A 15,353-nucleotide genomic window follows, 5' to 3' on the forward strand; every position below is an offset into this window, starting at 1 on the left:
CCCAGTGGTAGTCTGGTAAACACTGTACCCAGTGGTAGTCAGGTAGACACTGTACCCAGTGGTAGTCTGGTAGATATTGTATCCAGTGGTAGTCTGGTAAACACTGTACCCAGTGGTAGTCTGGTAGATATTGTATCCAGTGGTAGTCTGGTAGATATTGTACCCAGTGGTAGTCCGGTAGACACTGTACCCAGTGGTAGTAAGGTAGATATTGTACCCAGTGGTAGTCCGGTAGACACTGTACCCAGTGGTAGTCTGGTAGATATTGTATCCAGTGGTAGTAAGGTAGATATTGTACCCAGTGGTAGTCCGGGAGACACTGTACCCAGTGGTAGTCAGGTAGACACTGTACCCAGTGGTAGTCTGGTAGATATTGTATCCAGTGGTAGTCTGGTAGATATTGTACCCAGTGGTAGTCCGGTAGACACTGTACCCAGTGGTAGTCAGGTAGACACTGTACCCAGTGGTAGTCTGGTAGATATTGTACCCAGTGGTAGTCCGGTAGACACTGTATCCAGTGGTAGCCTGGTAGACATTGTATCCAGTGGTAGTCTGGTAGATATTGTATCCAGTGGTAGTCAGGTAGACACTGTGCCCAGTGGTAGTCAGGTAGACATTGTATCCAGTAGTAGTCTGGTAGACATTGTATCCAGTGGTAGTCAGGTAGACATTGTATCCAGTAGTAGTCAGGTAGACATTGTATCCAGTGGTATTCAGGTAGATATTGTACCCAGTGGTAGTCAGGTAGACACTGTACCCAGTGGTAGTCTGGTAGATATTGTACCCAGTGGTAGTCCGGTAGACACTGTATCCAGTGGTAGCCTGGTAGACATTGTATCCAGTGGTAGTCTGGTAGATATTGTATCCAGTGGTAGTCAGGTAGACACTGTGCCCAGTGGTAGTCAGGTAGACATTGTATCCAGTAGTAGTCTGGTAGACATTGTATCCAGTGGTAGTCAGGTAGACATTGTATCCAGTAGTAGTCAGGTAGACATTGTATCCAGTGGTATTCAGGTAGACATTGTATCCAGTGGTATTCAGGTAGACATTGTATCCAGTGGTATTCAGGTAGACATTGTATCCAGTAGTAGTCAGGTAGACATTGTATCCAGTAGTAGTCAGGTAGACATTGTATCCAGTGGTATTCAGGTAGACATTGTATCCAGTGGTAGTCAGGTAGACATTGTATCCAGTAGTAGTCTGGTAGATATTGTATCCAGTGGTAGTCAGGTAGACATTGTATCCAGTAGTAGTCAGGTAGACATTGTATCCAGTGGTATTCAGGTAGACATTGTATCCAGTGGTATTCAGGTAGACATTGTATCCAGTGGTATTCAGGTAGACATTGTATCCAGTAGTAGTCAGGTAGACATTGTATCCAGTAGTAGTCAGGTAGACATTGTATCCAGTGGTATTCAGGTAGACATTGTATCCAGTGGTATTCAGGTAGACATTGTATCCAGTGGTATTCAGGTAGACATTGTATCCAGTAGTAGTCAGGTAGACATTGTATCCAGTGGTATTCAGGTAGACATTGTATCCAGTGGTATTCAGGTAGACATCGTATCCAGTGGTATTCAGGTAGACATTGTATCCAGTAGTAGTCAGGTAGACATTGTATCCAGTAGTAGTCAGGTAGACATTGTATCCAGTGGTATTCAGGTAGACATTGTATCCAGTGGTAGTCAGGTAGACATTGTATCCAGTAGTAGTCTGGTAGATATTGTATCCAGTGGTAGTCAGGTAGACATTGTATCCAGTAGTAGTCAGGTAGACATTGTATCCAGTGGTATTCAGGTAGACATTGTATCCAGTGGTATTCAGGTAGACATTGTATCCAGTGGTATTCAGGTAGACATTGTATCCAGTAGTAGTCAGGTAGACATTGTATCCAGTAGTAGTCAGGTAGACATTGTATCCAGTGGTATTCAGGTAGACATTGTATCCAGTGGTAGTCAGGTAGACATTGTATCCAGTGGTATTCAGGTAGATATTGTATCCAGTGGTATTCAGGTAGACATTGTACCCAGAAGATAGTGTGTATTCATTATGTATCATTTTTTCCAGAGCGCTGAAGTTATGTGGCCCGGGAGGACCTCCCCACGTGAAGCTGGTGATTGAGTGGGAACACAAGATCAAAGAATGGTGAGCACTGGACACACACACACACACATTCATTATTTATTGTATAGAAGGATTCACAATGTCTTTATCTTTCTCCCTCTCACAAACACACACTCATACCCCCAACTTTCTTTGTCTGTACGTGTGTGTGTGTCAGTCTATTTGGTAACATCCAGGAGGAGGTGGTGAAGGACTCAGAGAGTGTGAGAGTCCAGCAGCAGCAGCACCTGCAGCAGCACAGCTGTACCCTGGACGAGTGCTTTCAGCTCTACACCAAAGAGGAACAGGTAACATGGAATACACAATACTGTCCAATGCAACTGGTCTTAACCTGCCCCTGGGGTACTGAACATTAAAGATGCACTATGCAGAATTGTACCTCCTTTCAATGAGAATGACAGCGCTATAACACACATTTCTATGTGAATTGGGTCGAGTCGACCAAAAAGTTACAGTACATATTGCAGCTTTGATATTGCATTAGTTGATTCATATGTTGATTTCTCTCTCTCTCTCTCTCTCTCTTTCTCTCTCTCTTTTTTTCTCTCTCTCTCTCCTTTTTCTCTCTCTCTCTCTCCTTTTTTCTCTCTCTTTCTCTCTCCTTTTTTCTTTCTCTCTCTCTCTCTCTCTCTCATATTTCCAGTCCCTGTGTATTTTTATATGGCTTTGGACAAACAGAATGTATGGAGAATATAACTTTACCTGAGACTTCCCAACTGACCGTGCATTTTATCTCTCCAGCTGGCCCCAGACGACGCATGGAAGTGTCCCCACTGACAAAGGTGTGTGTGTGTGTGTTCTCTCCAGCTGGCCCCAGACGACGCATGGAAGTGTCCCCACTGTAAGCAGCTCCAGCAGGGCATGGTGAAGATGTCCCTGTGGACCCTCCCCGACATCCTCATCCTCCACCTCAAACGCTTCCGACAGGTAACTGGAGCCGATCACATGTAGCGGATTGCCATTCTTCCCTTGCCTGTCTGTTCTTCCTTAAAGGACCACAATGGAAATAAGCCATTTATTGTGTTAACCTTTGATCGTTGATTAAACGGCAGTACTGGTCTTTTGAAAAATTCAATGAATCAGGTGGGCGAGCGGCGCAACAAGCTGTCCACCCAGGTGCGCTTCCCCCTGGCCGGGTTGGACATGGCCCCCCACGTGGTGAAGAGGTCCCAGAGCATGAGGAACCTGGGGGACCTGGGACCCTGGCCCCCCACATGGAAACAGCCTGAAGGCAGCAGTCATCATATTAGTCACCCAGACATGGCCCTGCCTCCTGACTTCCTCTATGACCTCTATGCAGTGTGTAACCACCATGGTGGGATGCACGGCGGACATTACACAGGTACTGGTTGGCCATTGATATACCATTGGTGTAGGAGACGTGATGTTGAGGAGAGAGGTATACTGACTGGCTGTTGATTGAGAAGTGAGGAGAGAATATTGTTAGTGAGAGAGATGCCTACTGCCAAATAACGATGATTCATAGGACATGCATAACAGTGCAGTGCCCTCCTCTATAGTGGTCACATCAACTTACATTACTATACCCAGGACATAATGATTGTGGTGCAGCCTGTCTCTACAGTCCTGTGTGCGTTTTGCAGCGTACTGCAGGAACTCAGTGGACGGCCAGTGGTACAGCTATGACGACAGCAGTGTGGACCTGGTGCCTGAGGAGGAGGTGTGTACCAGGGGGGCCTACATACTGTTCTACCAGAGGCGTAACGTCATCCCCCCCTGGTCCGCCAGCAGCTCAATCAGAGGTGGGTAGTGTACCACACACACACACAGGCATGGACACACACACACACATCACAGGAGAGAGTTCACTCAGGGTTCCATTCCATTACAGCTGTACTCCGTACAGAGATAGTCTTAGATACAACAAGACCATTCAGCCTTTATCCACTAAAGGTTAACTCATAACTGCAGGGTTCACTCATGTCTGCAATGTATGGTGTTCCAAGCACCATGCTCAACTACCTGAACCAGCAAAACCACAATGTGATATTTCTATTGCTGAATGCTATATAGTATATAGGAATTATCTGTGTAGTTGTTCTGTGTTTTCTGTATTGACTGGAATGGAACTGACAGGTGTCTTTCTGGTCCAGTGCCCATAGTCACAGAAACGTCTCTCTCCCCTCTGTAGGCTCCACCAGTGCCCATAGTCACAGAAACGTCTCTCTCCCCTCTGTAGGCTCCACCAGTTCCCATAGTCACAGAAACGTCTCTCTCCCCTCTGTAGGCTCCACCAGTTCCCATAGTCACAGAAACGTCTCTCTCCCCTCTGTAGGCTCCACCAGTTCCCATAGTCACAGAAACGTCTCTCTCCCCTCTGTAGGCTCCACCAGTTCCCATAGTCACAGAAACGTCTCTCTCTCCTCTGTAGGCTCCACCAGTTCCCATAGTCACAGAAACGTCTCTCTCTCCTCTGTAGGCTCCACCAGTTCCCATAGTCACAGAAACGTCTCTCTCCCTCTGTAGGCTCCCCAGTTCCCATAGTCACAAAACGTCTCTCTCCCCCTCTGTAGGCTCCACCAGTTCCCATAGTCACAGAAACGTCTCTCTCCCTCTGTAGGCTCCACCAGTTCCCATAGTCACAGAAACGTCTCTCTCCCTCTGTAGGCTCCACCAGTTCCCATAGTCACAGAAACGTCTCTCTCCCCCTCTGTAGGCTCCACCAGTTCCCATAGTCACAGAAACGTCTCTCTCCCCTCTGTAGGCTCCACCAGTTCCCATAGTCACAGAAACGTCTCTCTCCCCTCTGTAGGCTCCACCAGTTCCCATAGTCACAGAAACGTCTCTCTCCTCTCTGTAGGCTCCACCAGTTCCCATAGTCACAGAAACGTCTCTCTCCCCTGTAGGCTCCACCAGTTCCCATAGTCACAGAAACGTCTCTCTCTCTCTGTAGGCTCCACCAGTTCCCATAGTCACAGAAACGTCTCTCTCTCCTCTGTAGGCTCCACCAGTTCCCATAGTCACAGAAACGTCTCTCTCTCCTCTGTAGGCTCCACCAGTTCCCATAGTCACAGAAACGTCTCTCTCCCCTCTGTAGGCTCCCCCAGTTCCCATAGTCACAAAAACGTCTCTCTCCCCTCTGTAGGCTCCACCAGTTCCCATAGTCACAGAAACGTCTCTCTCCCCTCTGTAGGCTCCACCAGTTCCCATAGTCACAGAAACGTCTCTCTCCCCTCTGTAGGCTCCACCAGTTCCCATAGTCACAGAAACGTCTCTCTCCCCTCTGTAGGCTCCACCAGTTCCCATAGTCACAGAAACGTCTCTCTCTCCTCTGTAGGCTCCACCAGTTCCCATAGTCACAGAAACGTCTCTCTCCCCTCTGTAGGCTCCACCAGTTCCCATAGTCACAGAAACGTCTCTCTCCCTCTGTAGGCTCCACCAGTTCCCATAGTCACAGAAACGTCTGTAGGCTCCACCAGTTCCCATAGTCACAGAAACGTCTCTCTCCCCTCTGTATGCTCCACCAGTTCCCATAGTCACAGAAACGTCTCTCTCCCCTCTGTAGGCTCCACCAGTTCCCATAGTCACAGAAACGTCTCTCTCCCCTCTGTAGGCTCCACCAGTTCCCATAGTCACAGAAACGTCTCTCTCCCCTCTGTAGGCTCCACCAGTTCCCATAGTCACAGAAACGTCTCTCTCCTCTGTAGGCTCCACCAGTTCCCATAGTCACAGAAACGTCTCTCTCCCCTCTGTAGGATCCACCAGTTCCCATAGTCACAGAAACGTCTCTCTCCCCTCTGTAGGCTCCACCAGTTCCTCCACGTCGGACCACTGGCTGGTCCGTCTGAATGGGGACAGTAAGAGGGGTAGTCTGGTGTCCCGCTCCTCCACCACCTGCCCCTCCTCTGTCCCCGACTCCCCAGAGTCCCCCGTCTTCCTTGATGACCCGCCCAGAGAGGAGGAAGGTGAGGGGCCTGGGAAACATGAGATGCATGGTAAACCAAAGAAAGGTAAAAACAACAACAACATAGGTCTTCATTCCATTGGTGGTGGAAGGGTGGTGGTGGTGAGTTTTCCCGTTACTACAGTAGGGGAGAGTGGGGTAATGTGAGTCCATCAAGGGAAATATAGTATTCTTTCTAACAAAGATATTTACATACACTGAGTATACTAAACATTAGGAACAGCTTCCTAATCTTGAGTTCCCCCCTTTTGCCCTCAGAACAGCCTCAATTCGTCGGGGCATGGACTCTACAAGGTGTCGAAAGGGTTCCACAGGAACCCTGGCCCATGTTGACTCCAATGCTTCCCACAGTTACGTCAAGTTGGCTGGATGTACTTTGGGTGGTGGACCATTCTTGACACACACAGGAAACTGTTGAGGCCCTGTTGTTACCTCATATCCTAGCGATAATGCCTTTCATTACACCTGGGAAGAAAACACATACAATTGCTCAACTTACCCCAAGGCAAACATTTTGACTATATTAGCCCACACAGCTACAAGGATGCACTTTCCTGCTAGGTTTAGGACCTCATATTGAAGCTTATAGAGACCCAAACTGATGTATAGAACAATCTTTAAATGATCTACTTTGGTTTAGACACAAGCATCATAAAAATACACAATACATTAATTTGACTTTGTGAAAATCCATTTTTTTGGACCTAACTTGCTTACCACTTTTTCCATGTGGTTTCTTCCTTCACAGACTCCAGAAAGGATGACCTTTTCCTAAATATTTGGTCAAATGATTATTGTGTATGGTTTCCTAGAAACAAGGGTGGCTCAACTTACCCCTTTGGCTCAACTTACCCCACTCTACCCTATTTAAATCACGTTGAGCATCTGGAAAATGCTACATCTAATCAATGGTTATTATTATTCCATGTTGCTGAAAATACGCCACACGTGAGCATAGAGTGCATCACCTCTTTAATGTTTAGCTGAACACATTCTACTCTAACTGTGGATGTGCATTTACGTAATCTCTTCCTATACATGCACAGTCCATGCCTAAATACAGTTGAAGTCGGAAGTTTGCATATACTTAGGTTGGAGTCATTAAAACTCGTTTTTCAACCACTCTACAAATTTCTTGTTAACAAACTATAGTTTTGGCAAGTCGGTTAGGACATCGACTTTGTGCATGACACGTAATTTTTCCAACAATTGTTTACAGGCAGATTATTTCACTTATAATTCACTGTATCACAATTCCAGTGGGTCAGAAGTTTACATTCACTTAGTTTACTGTGCCTTTAAACAGCTTGTGAAATTCCAGAAAATTATGTCATGGCTTTAGAGGCTTCTGATAGGCTAATTGACATAATTTGAGTCAATTGGAGGTGTACATGTGGATGTATTTCAAGGCCTACCTTCAAACTCAGTGCCTCTTTGCTTGACATCATGGGAAAATCAAAATAAATCAGCCAAGACCTCCACAAGTCTGGTTCATCCTTGGGAGCAATTTCCATATGCCTGAAGGTACCACGTTCATCTGTACAAACAACCGTACTCAAGTATAAACACCACGGGACCACGCAGCCGTCATACCGCTCAGGAAGGAGATGCGTTCTGTCTCCTAGAGATTAATGTACTTTGGTGCGTAAATTGAGAATCAATCCCGAACAACAGCAAAGGACCTTGTGAAGATGCTGGAGGAAACAGGTACAAAAGTATCTATAACCACAGTAAAACAAACTATATCAACATACCCTGGAAGGCTGCTCAGCAAGGAAGAAGCCACTGCTCCAAAACCGCCATAGAAAAGCCAGACTACGGTTTGCAACTGCACATGGGGACAAAGATTGTACTTTTTGGAGAAATGTCCTCTGATCTGATGAAACAAAAATAGAACTGTTTGGCCATAATGGCCATTGTTATGTTTGGAGGAAAAAGGGGGAGGCTTGCAAGCCAAAGAATACCATCCCAACCGTGAAGCACGGGGGTGGCAGCATCATGTTTGTGGGGGTGCTTTGCTGCAAGAGAGACTGGTGCCCTTCACAAAATAGATGTCATCATGAAGAGGGAAAATATTGTGGATATATTAAAGCAACATCTCAAGACATCAGTCAGGAAGTTAAAGCTTGGTCGCAAATGGGTCTTCCAAATGGACAATGATTGAGGTCAAGCATACTTTGACCCCAAGCATACTTCCAAAGTTGTGGCAAAATGGCTTAAGGACAACAAAGTCAGGGTATTAGAGTGGCCATCACAAAGCCCTGATCTCAAACCTATAGAACATTTGTGGGCAGAACAGAAAAGGCATGTGTGAGCAAGGAGGCCTACAAACCTGCCTCAGTTACACCAGCTCTGTCAGGCGAAATGGGGCAAAATGCACCCAACTTATTGTGGGAAGCTTGTGGAAGGCTACTCGAAACGTTTGACCCAAGTTAAACAATTTAAAGGCAATGCTACCAAATACTAATTGAGTGTATGTAAACTTCTCACCCACTGGGAATGTGATGAAAGAAATAAAACCTGTTCTCTACTATTATTCTGACATTTCACATTCTTAATGTCACGATCGTTATAATGATTGGACCAAGGAGCAGCGTACGTAGAGTTCCACATATTTTAATAAATCGAAACTCACCAAACAAAACAATAAAGCACAAACGAAACGTGAAGCTAACAGTGCTACTAGGCAACTATACATAGTCAAGATCCCACAAAGCACAATGAGGAAATGGCTTCCTAAATATGATCCCAATCAGAGACAACGAATAAACAGCTGTCTCTGATTGGGAACCATACCAGGCCAACATAAATCATTAATAACCTAGATGACCCACCCTAGTCACTATCACGCCCCAACCAACATAGAGAATAAACAGCTCTCTATGGTCAGGGCGTGACAGTACCCCACCCCCCACAAAGGTGCGGACTCCAACCGCAAAACCTGACTCAATAGGGGAGGATGACACAGGGCGTCGGGGCGGCTCCGGTGCGGGGCGAAGTACCCACTCCGCTCACAGATACGTCATCCTCCATGGCGACTCTGGTGCGGGGATCGTCGCCGGAAGCTCCGGACCGTGGGTCGTCGCTGGAGGCACCGGACTGTGGACCGTTGCTGGAGGCTCCGGACCGTGGATCGTCGCTGGAGGAACCGGACCGTGGATCGTCGCAGGAGGCTCTGGACTGAGAACCCCTGCTGAAGGCTCTGGACTGCCGACCGTCGCTGGATGCTCTGGATTGCCGACTGTCACTGGAGGCTCTGGACCGTCGCTGGAGGCTCTGGACTGTCGCTGGAGGCTCTGGACCGCAGACCCTCGCTAGAGGCTCCGGATCGCAGACCGTTGCTGGAGGCTCCGGACCGCAGACCGTCTCAGGAGGTTCCGGACCGCAGACCGTCTCAGGAGGTTTTGGACCGCAGACCGTCTCAGGAGGTTCCGGACCGCAGACCGTCTCAGGAGGTTCCGGACCGTAGACCGTCTCAGGAGGGATTTTGTCCCACTCCTCTTAAGGTCTGGTGACTGGCTAGACCACTCCAGGACCTTAATGTGCTTCTTCTTGAGCCACTCCTTTGTTGCCTTGGCCGTGTATTTTGGGTCATTGTCATGCTGAAATACCCATCCATGACCCATTTTCAATGCCCTGGCTGAGGGAAGGAGGTTCTCACCCAAGATTTGACGGTACATGACCCCGTCCATCGTCTCTTTGATACGGTGAAGTTGTCCTGTCCCCTTAGCAGAAAAACACCCCCAAAGCATAATGTTTCCACCTCCATGTTTGAGGGTGGGGATGGTGTTCTTGGGGTCATAGGCAGCATTCCTCCTCCCCCAAACATGGCGGGTTGAGTTGATGCCAAAGAGCTCCATTTTGGTCTCATCTGACAACAACACTTTCAACAAGTTGTCCTCTGAATCATTCAGATGTTCATTGGCAAATTTCAGACGGGCATGTATATGTGCTTTCTTGAGCAGGGGGACCTTGCAGGCGCTGCAGGATTTCAGTCCTTCATGGCGTAGTGTGTTACCAATTGTTTTCTTGGTGACTATGGTCCCAGCTGCCTTGAGATCATTGACAATATCCTCCCATGTAGTTCTGGGCTGATTCCTCACCGTTCTAAGGATCATTGCAACTCCACGAGGTGAGATCTTGCATGGAGCCCCAGGCCGAGGGAGATTGAAAGTTATTTTGTTTCTTCCATTTGCGAATAATCGCACCAACTGTTGTCACCTTCTCACCAAGCTGCTTGGCGATGGTCTTGTAGCACATTCCAGCCTTGTGTAGGTCTACAATCTTGTCCCTGACATCCTTGGAGAGCTCTTTGGTCTTGGCCATGGTAGAGAGTTTGGAATCTGATTGATTGATTGCTTCTGTGGATAGGTGTATTTTATACAGGCAACAAACTGAGATTAGGAGCACTCTCTTTAAGAGTGGGCTCCTATTCTCAGCTCGTTACCTGTATAAAAGACACCTGGGAGCCAGAAATCTTTTTGATTGAGATGGGGTCAAATACTTATTACCCTCATTAAAATGCAAATCAATTTATAACATTTTTGACATGCGTTTTTCTGGATTTTTTTGTTGTTATTCTGTCTCTCACTGTTCAAATACACCTAACATTAATTATAGACTGATAATTTCTCGTTGTCAGTGGGCAAACGTACAAAATCAGCAGGGGATCAATACTATTTCTCTCACTGTAAACTTCCGACTTCAACTGTATAAGGTTTCCGGGAGAAAAGCTAATATTCATCACTGTGCTTGTTATTTGCAATTTAATAAAAAGGGGTTTGAAAATGAAAGTTGGTCTAGCTTTAAATGTCAGAGACACTATGGTAAAGTGTTCTTTTCTCTCTCTCTCTCTCTTTCACCCCTAGGTGGTTTTGAGACCAGGCCGTTTGTACGGGGAATCCAGGGTCGTAGCGTCAGCATGAGGACCCCCACTAAGAACAAAGAGACACTGAACAAGGTCCTCCCCCTACGCTGGTCGTTCGGCTCCAAGGACCGCCGAAAAACTGCAGCCGAGGCCGCCCCTGCTCCCATCCCCACCCCTGCCCCTGTGGAACTGGTGGAGTACCTAGAGTCTGGAAGAAGACCTCGCTGCACCAAGGAGTCTATAGTCAATTTAATGACGAGCTCTGAGAGCCGGAAGGGTCCTGCCATCAGCTCCCCCAGTGTGGGAAGCAGCCTGAACTGCATGGGACAACCAGAGTCTCCGCAGATGCCAGAGGGCCAGAGAAGACCAGTCACAGACAAGACAGGGAGTCTGAGACGAAGTAGCAAAGGGTCCCATCAGCATCAGAGAGACCAGGGGGACCAGAGGGACGAGGGTAGGATGGGCAGTAGTAGTAGTACTAACACTCTGACCAGGAGGAATACCAAGAAGAGTAAGGAGAAGGACCAGGGAAAGCCCCAAGAGGCCCCATCTAGGAGGGGGTCTAGTGCAGGCGTCCAGTCCAGCTCCAGCACCCACAGCCTCAAGGACAGAGACTGGGAAGGCACCCTGAGGAGAGGGGCCAAGGGCCTCCAGGGCCCACCACCACGGGACCATCTGGTACCACCCGAGGGAGAAAAGACCAGGAAAGGTGAGAAGGTAGAGGAGGACTCCAAGAGCCACGAGGGGCTGCTGTCTTTCTTCAAGAGTAACTTCAAGAAGAAGGACAAGGAGTTGTCATCTTCTCGCAAGTCCGACTCTGGAAAAGTTGGCGACGTCGGCAGGTCCAGCACCTCTCGGCTGTCCCTGTCTAGTGGAGCCCCAGGAGGGGCCACGAAGATGGGGGAGGGGAAATCCAATGGAGCCCCCCGCAACGGGGGTGCCAATCGTCTCGGAGACGAGCTGCCCAACAGTAAAGCCAGACGCGCCGCTGCCGCCGATATCAAACGCTCTCAGAGCTCATCCAACATCCCCAGCAAGGAGGAGTCTAGCATGCGAAGGACCGCCTCTTTACACCGTAAAGGACTGTCCCATGACTTGGCTCCGCCCCCTCGCAGCCTCTCAGCCGAGAAGCCCTCCTACGGTACCCTGCAGAAGACTCGCTATAGTACCAACTCACTGGGACGCAAGAGGACGGTCCCCGAGTCCAGCTTTTAGCTGACACGCACACACCCCCTGACACACACACACCAGGGTCGTTTTCACTAGGCACCAAACAGAAGAAAATGGACTGAAACAGGGAGGGACTAGCTTCATTTGTCCAGTAAGAAATGTTTGTTTTTGTTTTCCATTGTAAAACGTTTACTAGATTTTGCTACGGTGACTTTGTGCACTAATCAATCTGACCCTGATCAAAGCAATGGAGCTCAGCTGGAAGGATACACCTGTAGGTACACACAGAAGCACAGGCATGTGTATATAACACAAGGTGGCTCCCTCCGGTGTTGTGGAGGGGTATAGCGTCAGTGAAAGAGCCAGTCACAGGGCCATGGAGAACATTTAGGAAAGGTGACACATGAAGTACGCCTGCTAACATAAACAAAATGTCATATCAGAATGAATATTTTCTTATTCCAGTTTTGTTTTTATTTATTTTTATTTGTAAAAAATGATTGTGACTTAACAAGTGCCTCAGTAACTGATATGCAGATTTAAACCAATGTGTTTGTGGACACCTGGTCATCACCAGAAGCACATGTTGTATTCACACTCACATACACGCACACACACACACACACAGGCATGCACACGCACACATTATCTACACTCGTGTCTTAAAATCGTAGTAAATGAATGGCATTCATCACTTTATCTTCCTCAGTCGGTTTGTCCAATAGTGGCACCTAAAGGGATGTTATGACAGTGTCATGACAATACGTTTTGTTGTTATGTCTGTACGCTCTAGATGATTTGGACAAAAACATTGATTCATTGGAAGTCTACATCAGAGCTTTAATAGGTGATTTCCTCCTAGATTGAACTATGAATGATTTAACTGGTTGTACGTGCTGCTTGCACTGCAAACTGGCTGCTATATAGATTCGCACATTGCAAATGAAGGTTATGATATTGCACTTTCTACAATGCCAATGGTACCGAACTCTCCCTTTCATGCAGTAAGAAAGATTCCCTCCCGACAATATAACTTGGCCTACGCAACACGTCCCCCTTTATTCTTAAACTCGTGAAAATATGCAGTTTGACCACACAATCCATTATTATAAATTCAAGTAAAAAAATTTATGGAAATTTGACATTTTTAGTACTAAAGTCTGGTTTTATGATTCTAATGAAATGACTGTGTTTTAAATGAATAAAAAATGACCTCAGATTGATCTATTCTTGCTACCGGTAGGTAATTGAACTTACTGATGCTGATACATTGACAGTCTGGTATGTAGGTCTATGTGGTACTGTATTAGAGAGGCAAGCAGTGTCGATGGATTGCATTATTATGCAGTTCTCAATGAAGGATTATGCACTGTAACAGTAAGGTCTAACAGTAAGGTCACTGTAACAGTAAGGTCTAACAGTAAGGTCACTGTAACAGTAAAGTCACTGTAACAGTAAGGTCTAACAGTAAGGTCACTGTAACAGTAAGGTCACTGTAACAGTAAGGTCATTTATTTGAATCATTTGAATCATCAGACTGTCCACTACAGTAGACAGTAGATGCACTGGTCCGACCACCCCTGAATGTCACATACATGTTATTTATCAACTGTGATGAGCTCGTTGCCCCCCCCCCCTTATCCAGTCTTACTTCTCATCCTCTCTCTCTTCGATCCGTCTTATCTTTTTTTGTTTGTTCATTCTCTGTCATCCATCGTGTCTCTCATCAAGTCTCTTTGGCCACTGACTAAAGGTCACCTCTGCTCCAATCTGCAGAGCTCTCGCCTGGCGTTAATGACGGCGTAGGGCGTTTGATTGAAACACCCCTCGCTCTCACTGTGGGTTAAAAAAGCTGTTAGTCATCCATTTTCCTTCCTGAAAGCTACAGTATATGTACAGCTGCAGTATATGTACAGCTGCAGTATATGTACAGCTACAGTATATGTACAGCTACAGTATATGTACAGCTACAGTATATGTACAGCTGCAGTATATGTACAGCTGCAGTATATGTACAGCTGTAGTATATGTACAGCTGCAGTATATGTACAGCTGCAGTATATGTACAGCTACAGTATATGTACAGCTGCAGTATATGTACAGCTGCAGTATATGTACAGCTGCAGTATATGTACAGCTACAGTATATGTACAGCTGCAGTATATGTACAGCTACAGTATATGTACAGCTACAGTATATGTACAGCTACAGTATATGTAGCTTTCAGTTGATACTTTTAATGGACCTAGCAGTGCCGCACTTTATCGTAGGGGTGAGAAAAACACTTCAACACCCCACACTAGTTAGTCCTTGACACTAATTAACTCATCACACTTAGCACCTGTCTGTGCCACTCAGGCACAGTTCTAAGCAATAAAGATTGAATGAATGTCTGGTCACGTCGTGTCCATGTTTTGCACATAGAATATACTGCTGAAGTGTAAGTTGAAGGAAGCATTGTGGGCAGAAATTCAACAGCTTGTCATTGGTACACCAAGCAGGGATAACAATAAGGTACCAAATCCTAATAGGCAGTTTTCAGCTGATGTCTTTAACACATTTTTCCTTTGTTAGTATAGCCAGTTTTCACTCACAATAATTAGTGGACCAAGTCAAAGCATTGGTATTATCCTGGAGCAATTTCTTACAATATCAAACTCACCAGACACTATTGACTCTGTTGGGAAGATGGAGGATCACATCAGTTTTATGTTAAATAAATAGTTCACAAATAAATGATACTATTACAATCCTGAATTGTGACGTTTGTTATTTGTCTTTGCAGCTTGAATTCCTGGGGGACAGAGGGGTGTTGAGTTTGAGTTGCTACAGTACTTCCCAGTCAACCGTCTGAAAACGTCACTGTTGCCCGTAGGTCTTTTCTGTGACCGAGCTATGCTTGGTGATAGATAGCATGTCTTATCTATAGACAACATGGTCTCATTCAAATGTGTCGAGATAGTGCCATATTAGCCATTGTAGTTATACTCTATGTCACCAAAACGAGCACTTGTATTTAAAATGAAGACTATAAATGAAGGATTTTTTTTTCCAATTCTTTTGTGAAATGTGGGATAAAGATGTTTTATATGCAACTTTTCTACATTTTATAAAGGTTTTGTAAATGAATGAATACGCATTGCTCTATATAATGTATGTAAAGGGAGACATGATGTAGCATAGCCTTGTATAAATCGCGGGACTATGAGGTTAAGGCTGATGCACAAGTATAGGCTACAACTGTGGTGTGTACTGTTCTTCTATGCA

At 46.3% G+C, this 15,353-nt stretch overlaps 1 protein-coding gene across 1 annotated transcript in view; it reads left to right on the forward strand.

The window, feature by feature from the left end:
* LOC115103711 (ubiquitin carboxyl-terminal hydrolase 43-like) overlaps positions 1–14,843 on the forward strand; it is a 131,130-nt gene extending 116,287 nt beyond the window's left edge. Inside the window, exons 10-16 of the mRNA XM_029624590.2 lie at positions 2,068–2,145; positions 2,282–2,411; positions 2,932–3,051; positions 3,208–3,466; positions 3,729–3,887; positions 5,889–6,095; positions 10,918–14,843. Of these exons, the coding sequence (XP_029480450.2) occupies positions 2,068–2,145; positions 2,282–2,411; positions 2,932–3,051; positions 3,208–3,466; positions 3,729–3,887; positions 5,889–6,095; positions 10,918–12,131 (2,167 nt within the window). The 3' untranslated portion in view covers positions 12,132–14,843. The remainder of the gene's footprint in view (positions 1–2,067; positions 2,146–2,281; positions 2,412–2,931; positions 3,052–3,207; positions 3,467–3,728; positions 3,888–5,888; positions 6,096–10,917) is intronic.
* Positions 14,844–15,353: the final 510 nt, after the last annotated feature.

This window comes from Oncorhynchus nerka, linkage group LG21 (genome assembly GCF_034236695.1).
Source record: "Oncorhynchus nerka isolate Pitt River linkage group LG21, Oner_Uvic_2.0, whole genome shotgun sequence".
In the NCBI taxonomy this organism is placed as follows: Eukaryota; Metazoa; Chordata; class Actinopteri; order Salmoniformes; family Salmonidae; genus Oncorhynchus; species Oncorhynchus nerka.